The sequence below is a fragment of the Camelus dromedarius genome, chromosome 6, assembly GCF_036321535.1.
Source record: "Camelus dromedarius isolate mCamDro1 chromosome 6, mCamDro1.pat, whole genome shotgun sequence".
In the NCBI taxonomy this organism is placed as follows: domain Eukaryota; kingdom Metazoa; phylum Chordata; class Mammalia; order Artiodactyla; family Camelidae; genus Camelus; species Camelus dromedarius.
The window spans coordinates 61397729-61412873 of NC_087441.1; the positions used below are offsets into that span (position 1 = coordinate 61397729).

Genomic DNA, 15145 nt, shown 5'->3' on the forward strand with positions numbered 1-15145 from the left:
TATGTTTCTATGTGCATACAGCAACACCCCTGAAAACCTGTTTATATACATAGAACATCTGAGGAAACATTAAGAAGTTGTTAAAAATGGATACCTTTGGGAATGGGAGAGAGGACTCTGAGGTAAGAGGAAGACTTATTTTTCATTGTATATACTTCTGTATTGCTTGAAATTTTAAAATCATGTAATGGATCTTTTAAATTATGGAAGGAAAAGCCACTTGGAAAAGCTAGGATGTCACACACCTCAGCGGTTCTGATTATGGCATAGTGTTTGTGATCATCGTATTTTGGTATTAGAAAGATCAAATTATGTTTTATAAAACAAATCAACTAAGCCTATGAAACATTTACAAAAGGGATTATTTCTTAAAAATTCAGTGTATTAAATGGCAAAACTTCATTAGTAAAAAATTCACGCATTTAGCATAGCCTGTAGGTACCCCACGGTGTCCTACTGCTGTGCGAAGAAGTTCCTGACATTCCCTCTGTGCCATGACATGCTTTCGGGACTTTGCCTGGTAAATGTGGCTATTTGCCTTGTCATCCCAGTGTCTTTAGCCAGTCTGCCTTGTGGGTAATGAGCACTCCAAATTCTAGCACCTGGGAGGTAACTCTAAATGAATGAGTGGACTGGATTTCTCACCAGCTCTAACAGTTTATGTTAAATAAGAGTTCCTTTTTGTGTTCCGGGGACCTTCTAAACTCCACCCTGGGGAGGTATTTGGTAGTTTGTGTCTAAGTCAGTTCCTACAGAAATGGCATTGAGCAGAGTAGATGAAGACAGAAAACTTTGTCAGGAGCTTAATCCTAAACGGAGGATAAAAGCAGCCACAGCCGTAGCCTGAGGCACTTGGTAGATTTTAGAAAGACATTGTCCTGGGAACCTTGGGGCTAAATGTCCCATGGCTGGCAAGCTGTAACACATGTATTTTCTGCTTTAGGAAGAAACTGAGCTTTATAACAGTGAAATGAGGGCGGGGGGAAAGGCACAAATATTGAGAACCAGTCCTTCTCAGCATTGCCTCATACCTTCTCCATGCATCCTTATTAAATCCAGGTGCACGTTTAATTTTAGAAGTCTTTAAATAGGTATGTGTTTTATTTGCCTGTTTTCTACCGGAATAATGTTGTAAGCCTAGAATGCTCTCTGTCTATTATCTGAAATTTACAGCTCTGTTTTAAGTAAACAGCAGGTACTTAGCTAATTAAATGTGATACTTGTAGGGCCTTGTTTATAGGAAAGTGTCAACTTTCAGGATGTTGTGTGTTAAGTCTTGATAAAATTATGGAACAAATAACAGGGTACTCTCATTTCATAGGCTGACCTTGCAGTCAACACCACCTGAAAATGGCTCAAAACAAAAAATGATCCAAGGGTTGAAACAAGATAAGATCAAATTGATGTCATGGTAATTACACAAAGTACCATTCAATCATTGGATGGAATTTACTGTTGTTCCCTGGACTTAGATGTGAGTGGGAACATGCAGCTTTTATTACTCTGCTGGTATAAAAGACAGGTGAGGACTTTATTAACTGCTGCAGTTACTGAGAAATCACAAGACGAAGCTAAAAATCCCTCTTCAGATCCACAATCAACTGCCCTGAATACATCCTGCAAAAAATCCAGAGGAAGGTAATATGAATGAAAAAATTGGGGGATTTTAACTGAGGAGTAAAATATTTGTGAATACAAGGGAGCTGGTTGTGCATAAATCTTAGTAAGAAGAGAAGCAGGCATTTACACATTCTCTTTTCAGCACTCATGATTGAACTGGGAGGAAGTCTGCAAAATTGAGGTCTGTGATCACAGGCTAAGATTTTATCTAACAGAAGCTAGAAACCAACTCTCTCCTGCTGAGTTGTGTGAGTGCCTATCAGTACCTAAAAATTTTCTTCAAGAAATACTGGATGTCATTTGAAAGGCATTCTTTTGAGTGGCTTCTGGGGGTCAGGCAGAGGGGGAGTAGACTTTACATAAGTTGCTGATATTGTTTTATCATCAGTTTTTAAACGATGCACAACTGTATCTTGCAGCTGGCCAGTGGTAACACAGCTCACCTGTTCATCCCAATGACCATAGCTTTTGATATCTTTTTGAATAGATGTTCTTGGGTAAAATTGAATTATAACATCAAAATCTCTTGAACATCATCATTTCCTTTTTCTTCTTTCATAAAATGCTACAAAAATAAGAGTTGGTAGTATTTTTCACTATTGCTGATGGACCTTGTGATTCTAAATCACTTGGCTAAGTCTAACTGGTTTGTTCTGATGAGAGTTTCTAGAAATGTTTGCTAATCTTAATTATATTTGTATTAGTACTACTTGAAGGGGCAGCTGGTTGAGCAATTGAGACTAGAAAATAAAAATTTCCTTTTGTCCCTTCTTACTAGCATTGAGGATCAGGATTTGGGCACATGGAAGAATTATGGGCTGACACTATGTGGATCCCTTAAGAATACAGGAGCTCCATTTCACTTTTATAGGAATTTTTGTTTCCTAAGCTCTACAGTCTTTTCCCCACTCAAATGTAAGATACTTTATATTAGAATAGAGGAATATTTTTAAGTTTCTGAAGACGTCTTTAAATAATAACTTGACTTAACACCAGTTTAATTATTCAAAATATCAGTCACACAGATTGTAATAGTTTCCTATTGAATTATTTTAAAAAGAAAAGAACAATTATCATTTATGGAAAATATATGTGTTTTCGTTTCAACTTTAACTTTGGTTTTGGTTTAACTTGAAGTTTTGAGTCATATTTCTCACCATTTCCTGCTGGAAAGGGTAGCAGGTGAACAATGTTAGAAAAGCCATTGATTATGTTCCAGATCAGACTCTCATTTTCATTGTGTATTTCTTTTTAAGGTGGGACTCACGTTTCCATGAAAACTCATAGTAAGATTTGGGAAATAGAAATAGTAAAATTAGAAGGTAACAAGTGCATTTTGTTCAAAAGTAGATCAAGATAATCTGCTTTCACAAAGAGAAAATATACAGGAATCAATTAATATTTCCACTGAGAACAGTGTGACCTACAGCACCAAACTTCCATTTTTATAGACTGTGAATCTTAGAGTAGTTTGCTATCAACTTATGATCCTTGCAAGTTCTGGTTTTGGTGTGGAACATTTCAGCATTGTAATGTTGCACAAAGTAATCCAGTAATTTCTTGCTTCATCAAACTCAGCAATAACATCATAGAAATGCTCCAGCATCCTTAATACACTGGGGACTGAGAGGGGGGGAGAGAGAGAGAGAGAGCGCGTGCTTAGGCTGGAGTGGGAGTTGAATCACTCCCACTTGAATTGAATTTGAATTGAATTGAATTTGGATTGAATTGAATTTGAAAAGACAACAGTAACAGCACAATCCATGTCCTAAGAGAGGAAATGGATTAACTGTGTACTTCTAGGCTAGGGTAGTAAGGGGACTATCATGCCATCAGATCACTTTCCAGGTGACTTTGGCACATCCTTTTACTTCTCAGAAGCATAGATTCCTAGTCTATAAAATAGGTGCCATAATAATACTTTCTCCAGAGAAACATAAAAAGAGAACCAAACAAGGGAATGGATATGAAAGCCAATGCTTCTACCAGCTTTCCCACTCCCCACCAGTCAAATGCTAGTCCTCGTAACTTGATTGGGTGTCAGATGCCTCTTTATCCAAATGAAATGTCTTTCTTAAAGCTGTTCTAAAGAAGGTATTGTCAGCAAATATGCAAAATAAAAACTACGTCAGTGAGTTATACTTGAGCTAGCACCACAAAATGCTGCTCTAAAAAAAGACGTCAACATTTTATTTAGGAATGTACCACCTGAAAAACAAAACATTTAAGAAGTTCTTTGTGAAACAGAAAGACTTGAAGGCAGCATAATGAAGTGTGGTTCAGAGCTTGGAGTCTGGAATTGGAAAGATACATTCTAAAATCTTGGCCCCGCCAGTGATGGATCTTGTGACTTTGTATAGGTTACTTCACCTCTGGAATTTCTTTATCTGCCAAAACGAGAATAATACCTCACAGGGTTGTCATGAGTATTGAATCTATTTGTGTATTCAAGGAGCTCAAAAGAGTACCGAGAACACGCAGGTGCTCAATTAACGGTAGGCATTCTTTTTTCGAGTAGAAGTTATTATTATTACCAAATTCAATATGGCAGAAACTGTGTAGAATGCTAACTCCAAAATTTTCCTCACACTTTGTTAGATTTCCCTTAATAGATGAACTGAATATGTGTCATATAAATAACCCCCATGGAGGAAAAGTACCAGGAGACAGTGGAGAGAAAAGACTGGAGTCCCCTATCTCAGACCCTGGAGGAGAAATTTTTATTGTAAGAGAGAGCAGTTGTTCCAGTATTGCTGTGCATCAAAGTACTGAAAAACAGCAGATAAAACAAAAGTTATTTTTTAAGGCTTTTTTGGGTACTTATTTCAATTTTGAAACTTTTGTTTTTTTTATTTTTTAAGGTGGCAGTTTCTTTCTTTTTATTTATTTATTTTTGGGGGGAAGGAGGTAATTAGGCTTATTTGTTTATTTATGTTTAATGGAGGCAGTGGGGGTTGAACCCAGGACCTTGTGCTTGATGATCACACCCTCCACCACTGAGCTATACACACCCCGCTCCTCACGCAAGTGATTATTATCTCTCAGGGTTCTGTAGGTATATTGGGCTCTGCTGGGCAGCTCTTAACTTGGGTTTCTCATTCATTTGTGATCAGATAGTAGCTGGGGCTGGAGTCACCTGAAGGCTCGCCAGGGCTAGTCGTCCAGATGGCTTCTTCACTCATTCCTTCTTGGCCCCTCTCTCTCTCTCCATGTGGCCTCTCATTCTCCAGGGCCTCTCCATGTATCTTAGCTTTCTTTTCTTATGGTGGTCTCACAGTAGTAGTACTTCTTACAAGGCAGTTGGCTTCTAAGATGCAGGAAGCAGGAACTGCCTGGTCCACGCAGGGATATCCCCACAACTGGCCCAGTGTTGCTCCTGCCTTATTACATTGGTGTGAGTAGTCATAGGTCCCGTCTAGATCAATGGGATGCAAAGATAGACACACCACTTGTTGATGCGGAAGGGGCAAGGTCATACTGCAAAGGGAATGTAGGCTGAGATATTTTTGTGGCTGTCTTTGTAAAGTACACCTGCCATAGCAGAGAAAACTTAGGGGCAATGAACAATAAGGAGGCTTCTCTTTGCAGGTCTGCTCTGTTTTTAATCACAGAAAAACAAATGCTTATAAAGTAAAGTGCCAGGATTGAGAAATCTATAATCCTAGCCTGTCTATCCTATTATGGAAAGACTATAAGGTGAATTAAATATGTTTCTGTGCTTTAGTGCTTTCAAATGGGAATGATGCTTGGTGTGTCAAAAGATTGTATGCAAATTGCCGAAATAAGCATAGCAAAACATAATGCACAAATCGTAAAAGTTACAAGAAAGTTTCTTATAGTGATATAATAATGCTGCATATAAAACTTTTCTGGCCTTTGGATGTTTCACTTTTCTGAGTGATAAATTGATACTATTCAATGTTTTGTTCCTGATAGCATTTCTTCCTGCAATAATGTTAATTTTAAAAAAATGGTTATTTTTGAACAACAAATATTTGAATTTCTCATTTAAAACAATATTTTACAATGCACAGAGTTTGTCCTATCAAAATTTCTTGTTGATTTAGCATGCAGACAGTTTAAAAAATGCTGATGTGCTAGAAAAACTAGAAGGGTAATAGAAGAACTAAGATTCTAACTACATATTATGTTAACATCGTAAAGTGCTTTTAAATAACAATTAAAGTAGAAAGTGTACATCTTATTATAAGCCTCTTAAATTTAGTCAATTAAGAAAAGAAACTTCTCAAAATATGATTGTTACAAGAATGGTCTTCAAGAAATTGAAATTTTTATAATTCTGTGAGCACTTCAATTTCCTTCTAAATACTGCCTACTCTTTTTCTTTTTCTTTTTCTTTTTTTGAATAAATATTTAAAGGTCATCTTTTTTTTGTTCTTTTTTATGGAACCCTCCCCCCTTTTTCTTCCTTTTGCAAAGCATAGCTATACAAGCTGTGTTTTATATAACTCTGGTCTCTGAGACCCCTTTTTCACTCTTTTTCTCTCTGTTTCATCTGGAAAACAAGGTGGCTCCCTTTAAAAATTTTGTGAAGCCACAAAACACTGTTAAGTGATTGATAAACAGAAATTCCACCCCAAATACTGCTGCTGAACTCTGTGACTTAGTTTCCTCTGGATACTGGGGCACTTTGGGGATACACTATTTGCAACCTCTGTGATTAGGCTGGGGAAATTATGAGGACTACTGAATACCTGAAACTCTTGAACAAATGTCAAAACAGTAAAATACGTATTTACTACTGTCATGTTTTTTCTCCCTGTGAAGTACGGGTTCTTTATTCTTATTAGTTTTTCACCTCTCCATCTTCCAGTCCCCAGTCAATCAATTTCAACGTCTACAAATGCTTTTATTACAGCATTCACATCACTCTAACTCGTAGTTATTTGCCTTTGTATCTGGGTCAGAGAGCAAGAAACTTATTCATATTTGTGTCATCCCTACTTGGCACAGTGCCTGGCATGTAGCAGGTACTTATTCAAAGTCTTTAAATCTTTCAGATGTTCAATCTGGACCTTATATTTTGCACTTCACAATGTTGAACTGTCAAATTATCCAAAATGCATCTTTTCATAAAATAAAGAAAACATTAATTATCTATACCAAAGAATGGATGAGGGGTTTTGAGGCAGATCATGAGAGTATTAACCAGCTTCTCTTCGTCCATCCCCCTAATCTCTTAGCCATCCTTTGTCACTACCTTTAGAGTAAATGATCAGTGAATGTGTTAATGGGTCTCAAGGTCTCTCTAGTGCCTGGGAGCAATATTTGAACGTCTCCTTGGAAGAACTGGGAAACTGGAGGATTATCGAGGTTGGGGGCTGGAGCATGGGTTCATAGAAGACACTTGCTGCCAGACCTGCGGTTCAAAATATGTTACAAGAACAGGGTAAAAACCCACTTAATGCAACTAGAGCAAACAAAGAGAGAACACTAGTAGGCAAGGCCACTCCAAGCTGAGTTTCCTGACCACTGACTCCAGACTCTTTAAATTCGTCCACCAGGAGACAAGAGGTGGTCACTCGGTAGGAGGTAGAGGTGAGCCTGTCCAGGGACCTGTCCGTGGGAGTTGGCGGGATGAAGGATTCCGAACATTCCACTTACGCTTGTGACTCTCCACCAGATCTTTCATGCAGGCTAAACTACTGGTATCTTTGCTGGACCAGGCAAGATGCTAAAACTTACAGACCTCTCCTCTGTTTAACAAACAATTCTTGAACTCCTATCTCATGCCAGGCAGTGCGCCGAGGATTAAAGGCTTTGCTTTCAAGGGTCTCTTTCATTAGCGATTGTTCACTGAAGGCAGCCTGCTTTTCTGGTCCTTGGTGGTTAGCTGGGCTGGATGGGGCTAATGAGGTGAAGGCTTAGGTTAACCCTCTAGAAATCGGTTAGATTTAGTCTGTTTTGTTAACAAAGATCTATGCCTCTACTTTCAGCCAGTCATCTCAAAACTGTGCTATGAGTCAGCTAGGCTTCCTGGTGTGGGGAGCATGAATGAGTCACCCCATTTATCACCACCATCATTAGAAAAATCGAAAACCTCACTCTGGCAGTGGGGGAGCAATGGCAGCATCTCTGCAAACAAATGAAGGACAGGATGTCACACTGTACCAAGTGTTTGTCATCTTCTTGGAACAATCTTATATATATATATATATGTACATATATATGTGTGTGTGTACATACATACATGTACACATATATACACACACACATATATATATTTAATTTGCCTTGAAGCCTTTCAATACTAGGGTAGACAGGCTGGGATTACAGATTTCTCAGTCTTGGCACCTTACTTTATAAATACTTTTTTTTCTGTGATAAAAACAGCAGAAGAGCTGCAAAGGGAAGCTGCCTTATTGTTCTTTGCCTCTAAGTTTTCACTGCTATGTCAGGTGTACTTATCAAGGGTGGCTGCAAAAATATCTCTCAATCTAAACTCCCTCTGCAGTATGACTTTGCCACTCCCACATCATAAAATAGTGTGTCTATCTTTGTACCCCATTTCCTACACGGGGTTGGCATGTATGTGTATGGTACTTGGTGAGTCAATACATATAGAGAGATATATACAGATATATAATGATGTCTATATATGTGTGTGTATGGTACAGTGGGATTTACATATTTTATAAATCACTTAATACATTAATTATATATAATCACAACATATAATATTATGTAAACATGTTAAATAATAGTACATTATGGCAATAATATTTCATAATTTCAAGAACACTTTTTTAATCTCATGGAGTCATATGATACTAAGAATCTAAATTTGTGTACATACATAGTTTGATACAAACTAAGAGACACTCAATTGAAACCCTGAAGATTTTATATATGCTTTTTATTACAGCTTTCTTTTGAATTCTTATCATTTTTAAATATTAGCATAAAATGACTCCTACTTTTGGCATATTTAACACTTAGAGATTCATATATTAGCCAGCTACGAATTCTACAGCTAAGTGAGAATACCATTGTCTCCAATGAATTTATTATCTGAAAATATTTTATTTTATTAAACATTTATTCTAAGTTGTCATTCAAGAGTTATCTTGTTCCTCAGTATGAATGACAGCTCTATACAAGCAACTTTTGATTGATATTTTTATTGCTGTTCTAAAGTCCCAATGCAACATAACTGCATCCACCCTTCACGAGGGCTGGTGCTAGGGTAGTGGTAGGAGAGAGGGGGCAGTTTCCACCCTTAAGAAGGGATGGAAAAGACAAACATGTACATAACTGCCTAGTGTTCAGGACGGACTGTGGAACTTCATCTAGAAATTATAAGCACAGTGATAGGTAAATGCAGTGGAAGTTATTTATTCTTACTTTGGGATTGGATAAAACTTTCACAGAGAAGCTGGAGGCTGGGCATCTCCTTAAAAGACTGAGTGGGTGGGCTGAGAAGGGGGAGAAAGGCCTTACGGGTCAAGTTGAGAACACACACATTTTCTTGGCCTCATGTCATTCTGATGTGGCAGGTGGCAGGTGGCAGGAGGTGGAGCTTGCTGAGTGGGTGTTGGAAATGCATTGCAGGGTTGGTTATACAGAGTCTGTGATGCCTGCAAGATACTAACTCGGAATAGCAAGAGGCTGAGATTAGTACATCTGATTTAGATGGAGCATGTTTTGCAAAATAGCATAAATCCCAGCTGAACATAATTATTGTTCCTGTCCCAGATCTTAATGTTTTTCTTCCAAATTCCAAAACAGAAAGACTTAAAGGTGATTAGGATGATGAAAACATTTATTAAAATGTTTTCAAAAACACCTAGAATTTGAGGGTTAATCCTTTTCTGCTTGGTTAATCTCATCTCCTTTTGAAATAAAGACAAAGCCATTTCTGTTATTAAAGCTGAAGCAATGGTGACTGCAGTTCTGCTTTTTCAGTCTTCTCTTCACTTTATCATAAAGAAAATCCTAACATATGCATTGGCTTTGAGAGCTCACGTTCTGTGATCTTGTTATAAGCACTTCTCTCTGAATTCATTCTGATATAATTGTTCACTGCATAATGCTGAATTTTCATAATATATGGGCTGCAATATCAAAGCACAAAAATGATACTAGTTTAAAAAGGAAACCAGTTTCAATTCTGAAATTTTCCTTGTGGCTTTGTATATCACTTGAGCAGTGGTTCTTAAACTTTTGGGTCTCAGAACTTGTGTATGCTTTTAAAAACTATTGAAGCGCCCAAAGAACTTTTTTTTTTAAATGAAATTATATTTATCAGTATTTACTGATTCAGAATTATGTTGGAAAAATTTTTTTAAATATTTATGCATTTAAAAGCAACAACTTTAAAGCCATCACATGTTAACACAAACATATATTTATTTAAAAAATGACATTTCCAAAACAAAAATTCAGTGAGAAGAATGGCACTGTCTCATCTTTTTGAAAAAATTGTAAAAGCGCTGGGCTACTAGGACATGCTACATTCTCATGCTCTTCTTTTTAAAAAAATTTTATATTTATTTATTGTTTACTTGTCTCTTCTTTTTTTTCGGGGGGGTAATTAGGTTTTTTTTTTTTTTTAATGGAGGTACTGGGAATTGAACCCAAGACCTTGTGCAGCATGCACTCTACCTCTGAGCTATACTCTCCCCCATCACGCACTTCTTTCTTCAATCTGTTGAAATTTCATATGCCATATAGCCTCTAGAAAATTTCTCTGAACACTTACGAGGGAATGAGAGTGAAAAACCCAAATAGCATCTTAGTATTATTATGAAAATTATTTTGATCTCACAAACCCACTAAAAGTATTTAGGGTCCTCAGATCACGCTTTGAAAACCACCAACTTAGAGCAATATTTACTCCATGTTAATTATGGTTGAAGATACATAAAATTCATAATGACTTGTGTATAACTATAGACATCAGGTAGAAGTATCGGATGTTGTCAAATGGTTTTCTGTATCAATTGATATAATCAAATGATTTTTCTTCTTTATTCTATTGATGTGGTGAATTATATTAAATGATTTTCAAATATTGAACCAGCCTTGCATATTGTGAATTATTTCCAGTTGGCTGTGTTGAATAACTCTTCTTATTCATTTCTGGGTTGAATTCGCTATTATTTTGTTTAGGATTTTTTAATCTAATTTCACGAGATATACCGGTCTCTTGTTTTCTTGTTTTGTTCTATATTTGTCTGGTTTTGGTGTCAGGGTAATCCTGGTCTCATAAAATGAGTTGGGAACTGTTCCCTCTTCTATTTTTTTTTTTGAAAGTGATTCTGTAAGATTGGTGTTAATTCTTTAAATGTTCTGAATTTTCTTTGTATTAGTAATGATTCTCTGTCTTTCTTATCTTCCATGGTTTGAACATAAGCAATCTATAACATTTTCACTACAAATGGGGATTAAAAAACCTGCCCCTTTTATCTTACTCAAGATTCTTCTATAACATGTAGGGATACAACCTAGTTCTCAGATGCAGTGAGGTCAATGCCTGGATATGGTCGATCACTCGGCTGACCTTGCATAGCCTGCTCTCATGCACTCAGAATGCTGAGGTAAAGCCGTATCTACAACAAGTCAGGAAAAGCATTTAGAAAGGCTTTGATTAATACTCTCCGCTGTCTACTCTTGCCACATTACTGGGTTAGCATTTACTTTGCACACTGATAATTAGCCTTACAGTTCACCTACCACTAGTGAATAAAAAGCAGGAGAGACATTGTCCTTTCCTTCTGTTCTCCCACCTGGCAATGTGGTGGTGGGAAGGAAGTCCTCAAAAGCTTGTATATTTTATAAATCACATATAAGCTCATTCATCTATCTATCTATCCATCCATGTTGAAGTTTCATGCTTTATAAATAAGAACATTGAGGCTTCTTAAGAGGATGTTAAGATTAAAAAAAGAGAATTGATTATTGTTATCATGAAACCCAATTTTACTGGTTGATGCGAGAAATGGGAAGGTTCAATTATCTATCTCTTTCCTAAAGAGAAATTGCTTTTTTATACATGGCTTTAGAGTGTGTTGGAAGCTGTAAACAGAGGGGTCAAGACACTGATGACTTCGTAGTAGTAATGTGCAAACTACTGGTTGTTGTTCTTGGTAAGCCAATTTTAGAGTAACTTTTTCCCCCCATATCTGTTTTGCAGAAGAGCCATGGATTACTACGGAAAGTACGCAGCTGTCATTCTGGCCGTATTGTCTGTGTTTCTGCAAATTCTCCATTCCTTTCCTGATGGAGAGTTTACAATGCAGGGTGTGTGACCAAACTTGGGTTTGCAGTAATAAGAAAAGCACACATTTCTAGATGTACATCAATAACTCTATTAATTATATTTCCACCTCCTTTTCAAATGTGATAAATCTTTGCTGCTGGATATATATCTAGGCACTTTTATATTGTGAACATAAAATTAAATTAGGTTCCAAAAATGTACAGTGGAAATGATATCTTACATGTCCATTTTAAACAGCAGTCTGTACATTTTCATCTGAAACAGAATCCTGATTATTCTTTATCTGAGTTTTACAAGCAGAAAATGCTCCTTATTTAGCTTAGTTCATTTTTGTTTTTTACATTTCTCCCAGAAGATTTGCCTTTGTCGATGAATTTTCATATCAGTTAACAAGTGAGAAAACAAAACCATTTTATGCAGTAAATTTGTTTTGCTGTATTTTCTGAAAAATCTCATATAGTAGCCAATATAATTCCATCTGCTGTGAAATTGTGAGCTACTATTGGTGATGTTTTTTCTCTAGACAAGTGGTAATATTTTAATTCTAGTTTCCAAATGCAGATGCCTGATCTAATATCAGGCTGTCCCACTCACCAAGCTTTCTTAAGTCCAACATATTTTTCCTTTGTTGGTATTTGGAGTTTCTGTGGGGGAAAAAACAATAGCAGGTTCTAAAGGGGAAAACATTTTGCCTCTGGGCAAAATTCTCCTTTCAGATGAACCTGGTGTTTTCATCTTGTCACGTTTGCATTCCCTATAGGCATACTGTTAGCACTGAGATCAAGAAGTCATGCTTAAAGAAAGAAAAACGACTCTTATTGAGACTTCCCATGCATAGCTGCAAAAATTGTTTTCCCATGAAGATAACTGTAATCAGCGCGATAGATACTGTGCATGAAGGTTAACATACAGCCCCAAACCATTTATTTATTTATTTATTCAATCTCTTTTTATTTCCAATAGAAAAAGGAATATTTATCACCCCATAATAAGGAAAAATTCATAGTTCCTTTAAAAAAATTTTGGAGTATTTTACTCTTTGTGTTTTTTGTTTTTTTTTTTTTGTGATAGTCTGCCCAGAATGCAAGCTAAAGGAAAACAAATACTTTTCTAAGCTGGGTGCCCCCGTCTATCAGTGCATGGGCTGCTGCTTCTCCAGAGCGTATCCGACTCCAGCAAGATCCAAGAAGACAATGTTGGTCCCAAAGAACATCACCTCAGAAGCCACATGCTGTGTGGCCAAAGCATTTACCAAGGTGGGAACTTAAAGGGCCCCAGAAACTTTCTAACAGTTCTACCAGAGAAATGTCCCCAGAGCCCATTTGTGGGGCTTAATGCCAGAGGTATCTAGTGACCCATCCTTGGTTGGGTATCTGGAGAGGGAAGGGCTGCAATTGGCCACCTTAATCAGAAGAGTCAGCAAGCTTGTGGGCAGAGGCTGGGTTTATTCAGAATGAAGAGAATAGGGGCGAGGTGATGAGGGACAGGCTGGGAGACAGCATAGAAGATTAGCACAGTGCAGACCTAACCTTTCAGAGCGAAGATGCCAGCTGAAAAGACGAGTATGCAAATACGGCAAGCATCTGTTTAGTTCAGCTGGCTACAGACAATTTTATTTAACAGTTTTCAATTTTGCTTACCTACCTATCTATATGTATCTAGCTGTCATCTATCTTTTTTCCCCCTTCCCTTCCCCTTTAGGCCACAGTCCTGGGCAACGCCAGGGTGGAGAACCACACGGAGTGCCACTGCAGTACTTGTTATTATCACAAATCTTAAATGTTTCGCAAAGGGCTGTGTTGATGACTGCCCATTCCCTGGAATGGAAAATTAATTTGTTCAGGGTTTATGGCTTTGCGAGATAAAACCTCCCTTTTCCTTACCATACCATTTTTACGCGCTTTCAGACTAGATTGCAGCTTTATTGCCTTTCTCTTTATCCTGCGGTATAATCAGCAGTCTAGCTCTTTTTAGTTGTAATGAACTACAGCATTTAGCATGACCATAAAAAGCTGGTTCCACTGGAAATAAAGTCTTTTAAATCATCATACTATCATTGAATTCTAATTTTTTTTTCTGAAAAGTTTCAAGCCAGTTGTTTTTGATAGGATTAATTGAAGGGAGGGAGCCAGTGGGTTGGCCAGGCCCTTATGTACTCTGTGACCTGACCCTGAAGACCCTTGTTCCCACCACGCCTTCCAGAGCAAGCTGTGAGTCCTTCAGCCAGGGGGTGATGACACGATCAATTGGGGTGAAGGAAGAAAATAAAACTTTTATTTCTAGAATATTCATTTCTACATCACTCCTTAAGATGCCCCTTTTCATGAGTTTTATAAAAGTACAGATACATTAGTATGGTCATGCTTGTATAAAATTTATAAAGAAATAATTAGGCATGTATTGGGGATGTTTGGTCAGAAACTTTTTCACTGGTAGAAGTTTTCAGTCAGAAAAAAAAAGAAGAAGAAGAAGAAGAATGCTGCTCTAGGGTTTGGTAAAGACAAAAATCCTCCCCAGGCTGAAGTTCCTATCAACTTGGCTTATATCTGGCAAGAAAAAAAAAAAAAAAAAGCACATCTTATTAGTCCCTGGCAGCCAGGTTGTAACCGAATGGTGGCTAAGGCAGGGATAGCATCCTCTTATATTCCACATCCAGGTCCAGATGGGTATGAAAAAACGATAAGCAAAGAATTCAATGGGCACCCACTGTTGGCTAGGAAGAGGATCAGTCAGTTTCATTTAGTTTTGTCCAAATGCTTAAGAGCAGGGTCATGCTTCAAAGTCACATTTATTGAGCATTTATACTTAAAAACAGAGATAGTCCCTGCTTTGAGGACCATGGTTTTTACCCATTAAATTATATTAGCTATGGTAGAGATCAAAGCCACGCCAAAGCTCAACTCCTAAAGGAGCCTGAAATTAAAAAAAAAAAAATCACACTGGTCACAGATTGGGCTTTCAAAAAAAAAATTCAGTTATCATCAATTTGTCAAGATTCCATTTCTGAGTGAAAAACCAATTCCTAACAGATTGGTAGACACACCAGATGTTAGGGTGAAAAATCAAAATGAGGGCATGTACTCTTAAAGAAACTGTAATGCACACAAACCCATTTCTTAACTTATTCATTCATTTATTACATATTTATTTAATGTCTAATAAGTCCTGGCACATTGTTAGATCATGGGGTTCAGAGATCTCAGGATTTTATGGAAGATAAGATTGAGAAACTATAATGCACCTTAATTCGAGAAAGCAATAGTGCTACTCATCTGTTCATTC

At 37.2% G+C, this 15145-nt stretch overlaps 1 protein-coding gene across 1 annotated transcript; it reads left to right on the plus strand.

The window, feature by feature from the left end:
- Positions 1–1527: 1527 nt before the first annotated feature.
- CGA (glycoprotein hormones, alpha polypeptide) lies at positions 1528–13964 on the plus strand. The gene is made up of 4 exons (XM_010987723.3): positions 1528–1638; positions 11777–11883; positions 12935–13119; positions 13565–13964. The coding sequence occupies exons 2-4, from the start codon at positions 11784–11786 to the stop codon at positions 13640–13642; spliced, it is 363 nt and encodes a 120-aa protein (XP_010986025.2). The 5' UTR covers positions 1528–1638; positions 11777–11783; the 3' UTR covers positions 13643–13964.
- The last annotated feature ends 1181 nt before the right edge of the window (positions 13965–15145 follow it).

What these genes read in the sequence shown, in the direction of transcription:
- CGA (XM_010987723.3), top strand. Translation starts at nt 11,784, where the DNA reads ATGGATTACTACGGAAAGTACGCAGCTGTCATTCTGGCCGTATTGTCT. An exon ending in TGGAGAGTTTACAATGCAGG is followed by an intron (nt 11,884 to 12,934) that starts GTGTGTGACCAA and finishes TTTTTGTGATAG; the next exon opens with TCTGCCCAGAATGCAAGCTA. An exon ending in TGGCCAAAGCATTTACCAAG is followed by an intron (nt 13,120 to 13,564) that starts GTGGGAACTTAA and finishes CTTCCCCTTTAG; the next exon opens with GCCACAGTCCTGGGCAACGC.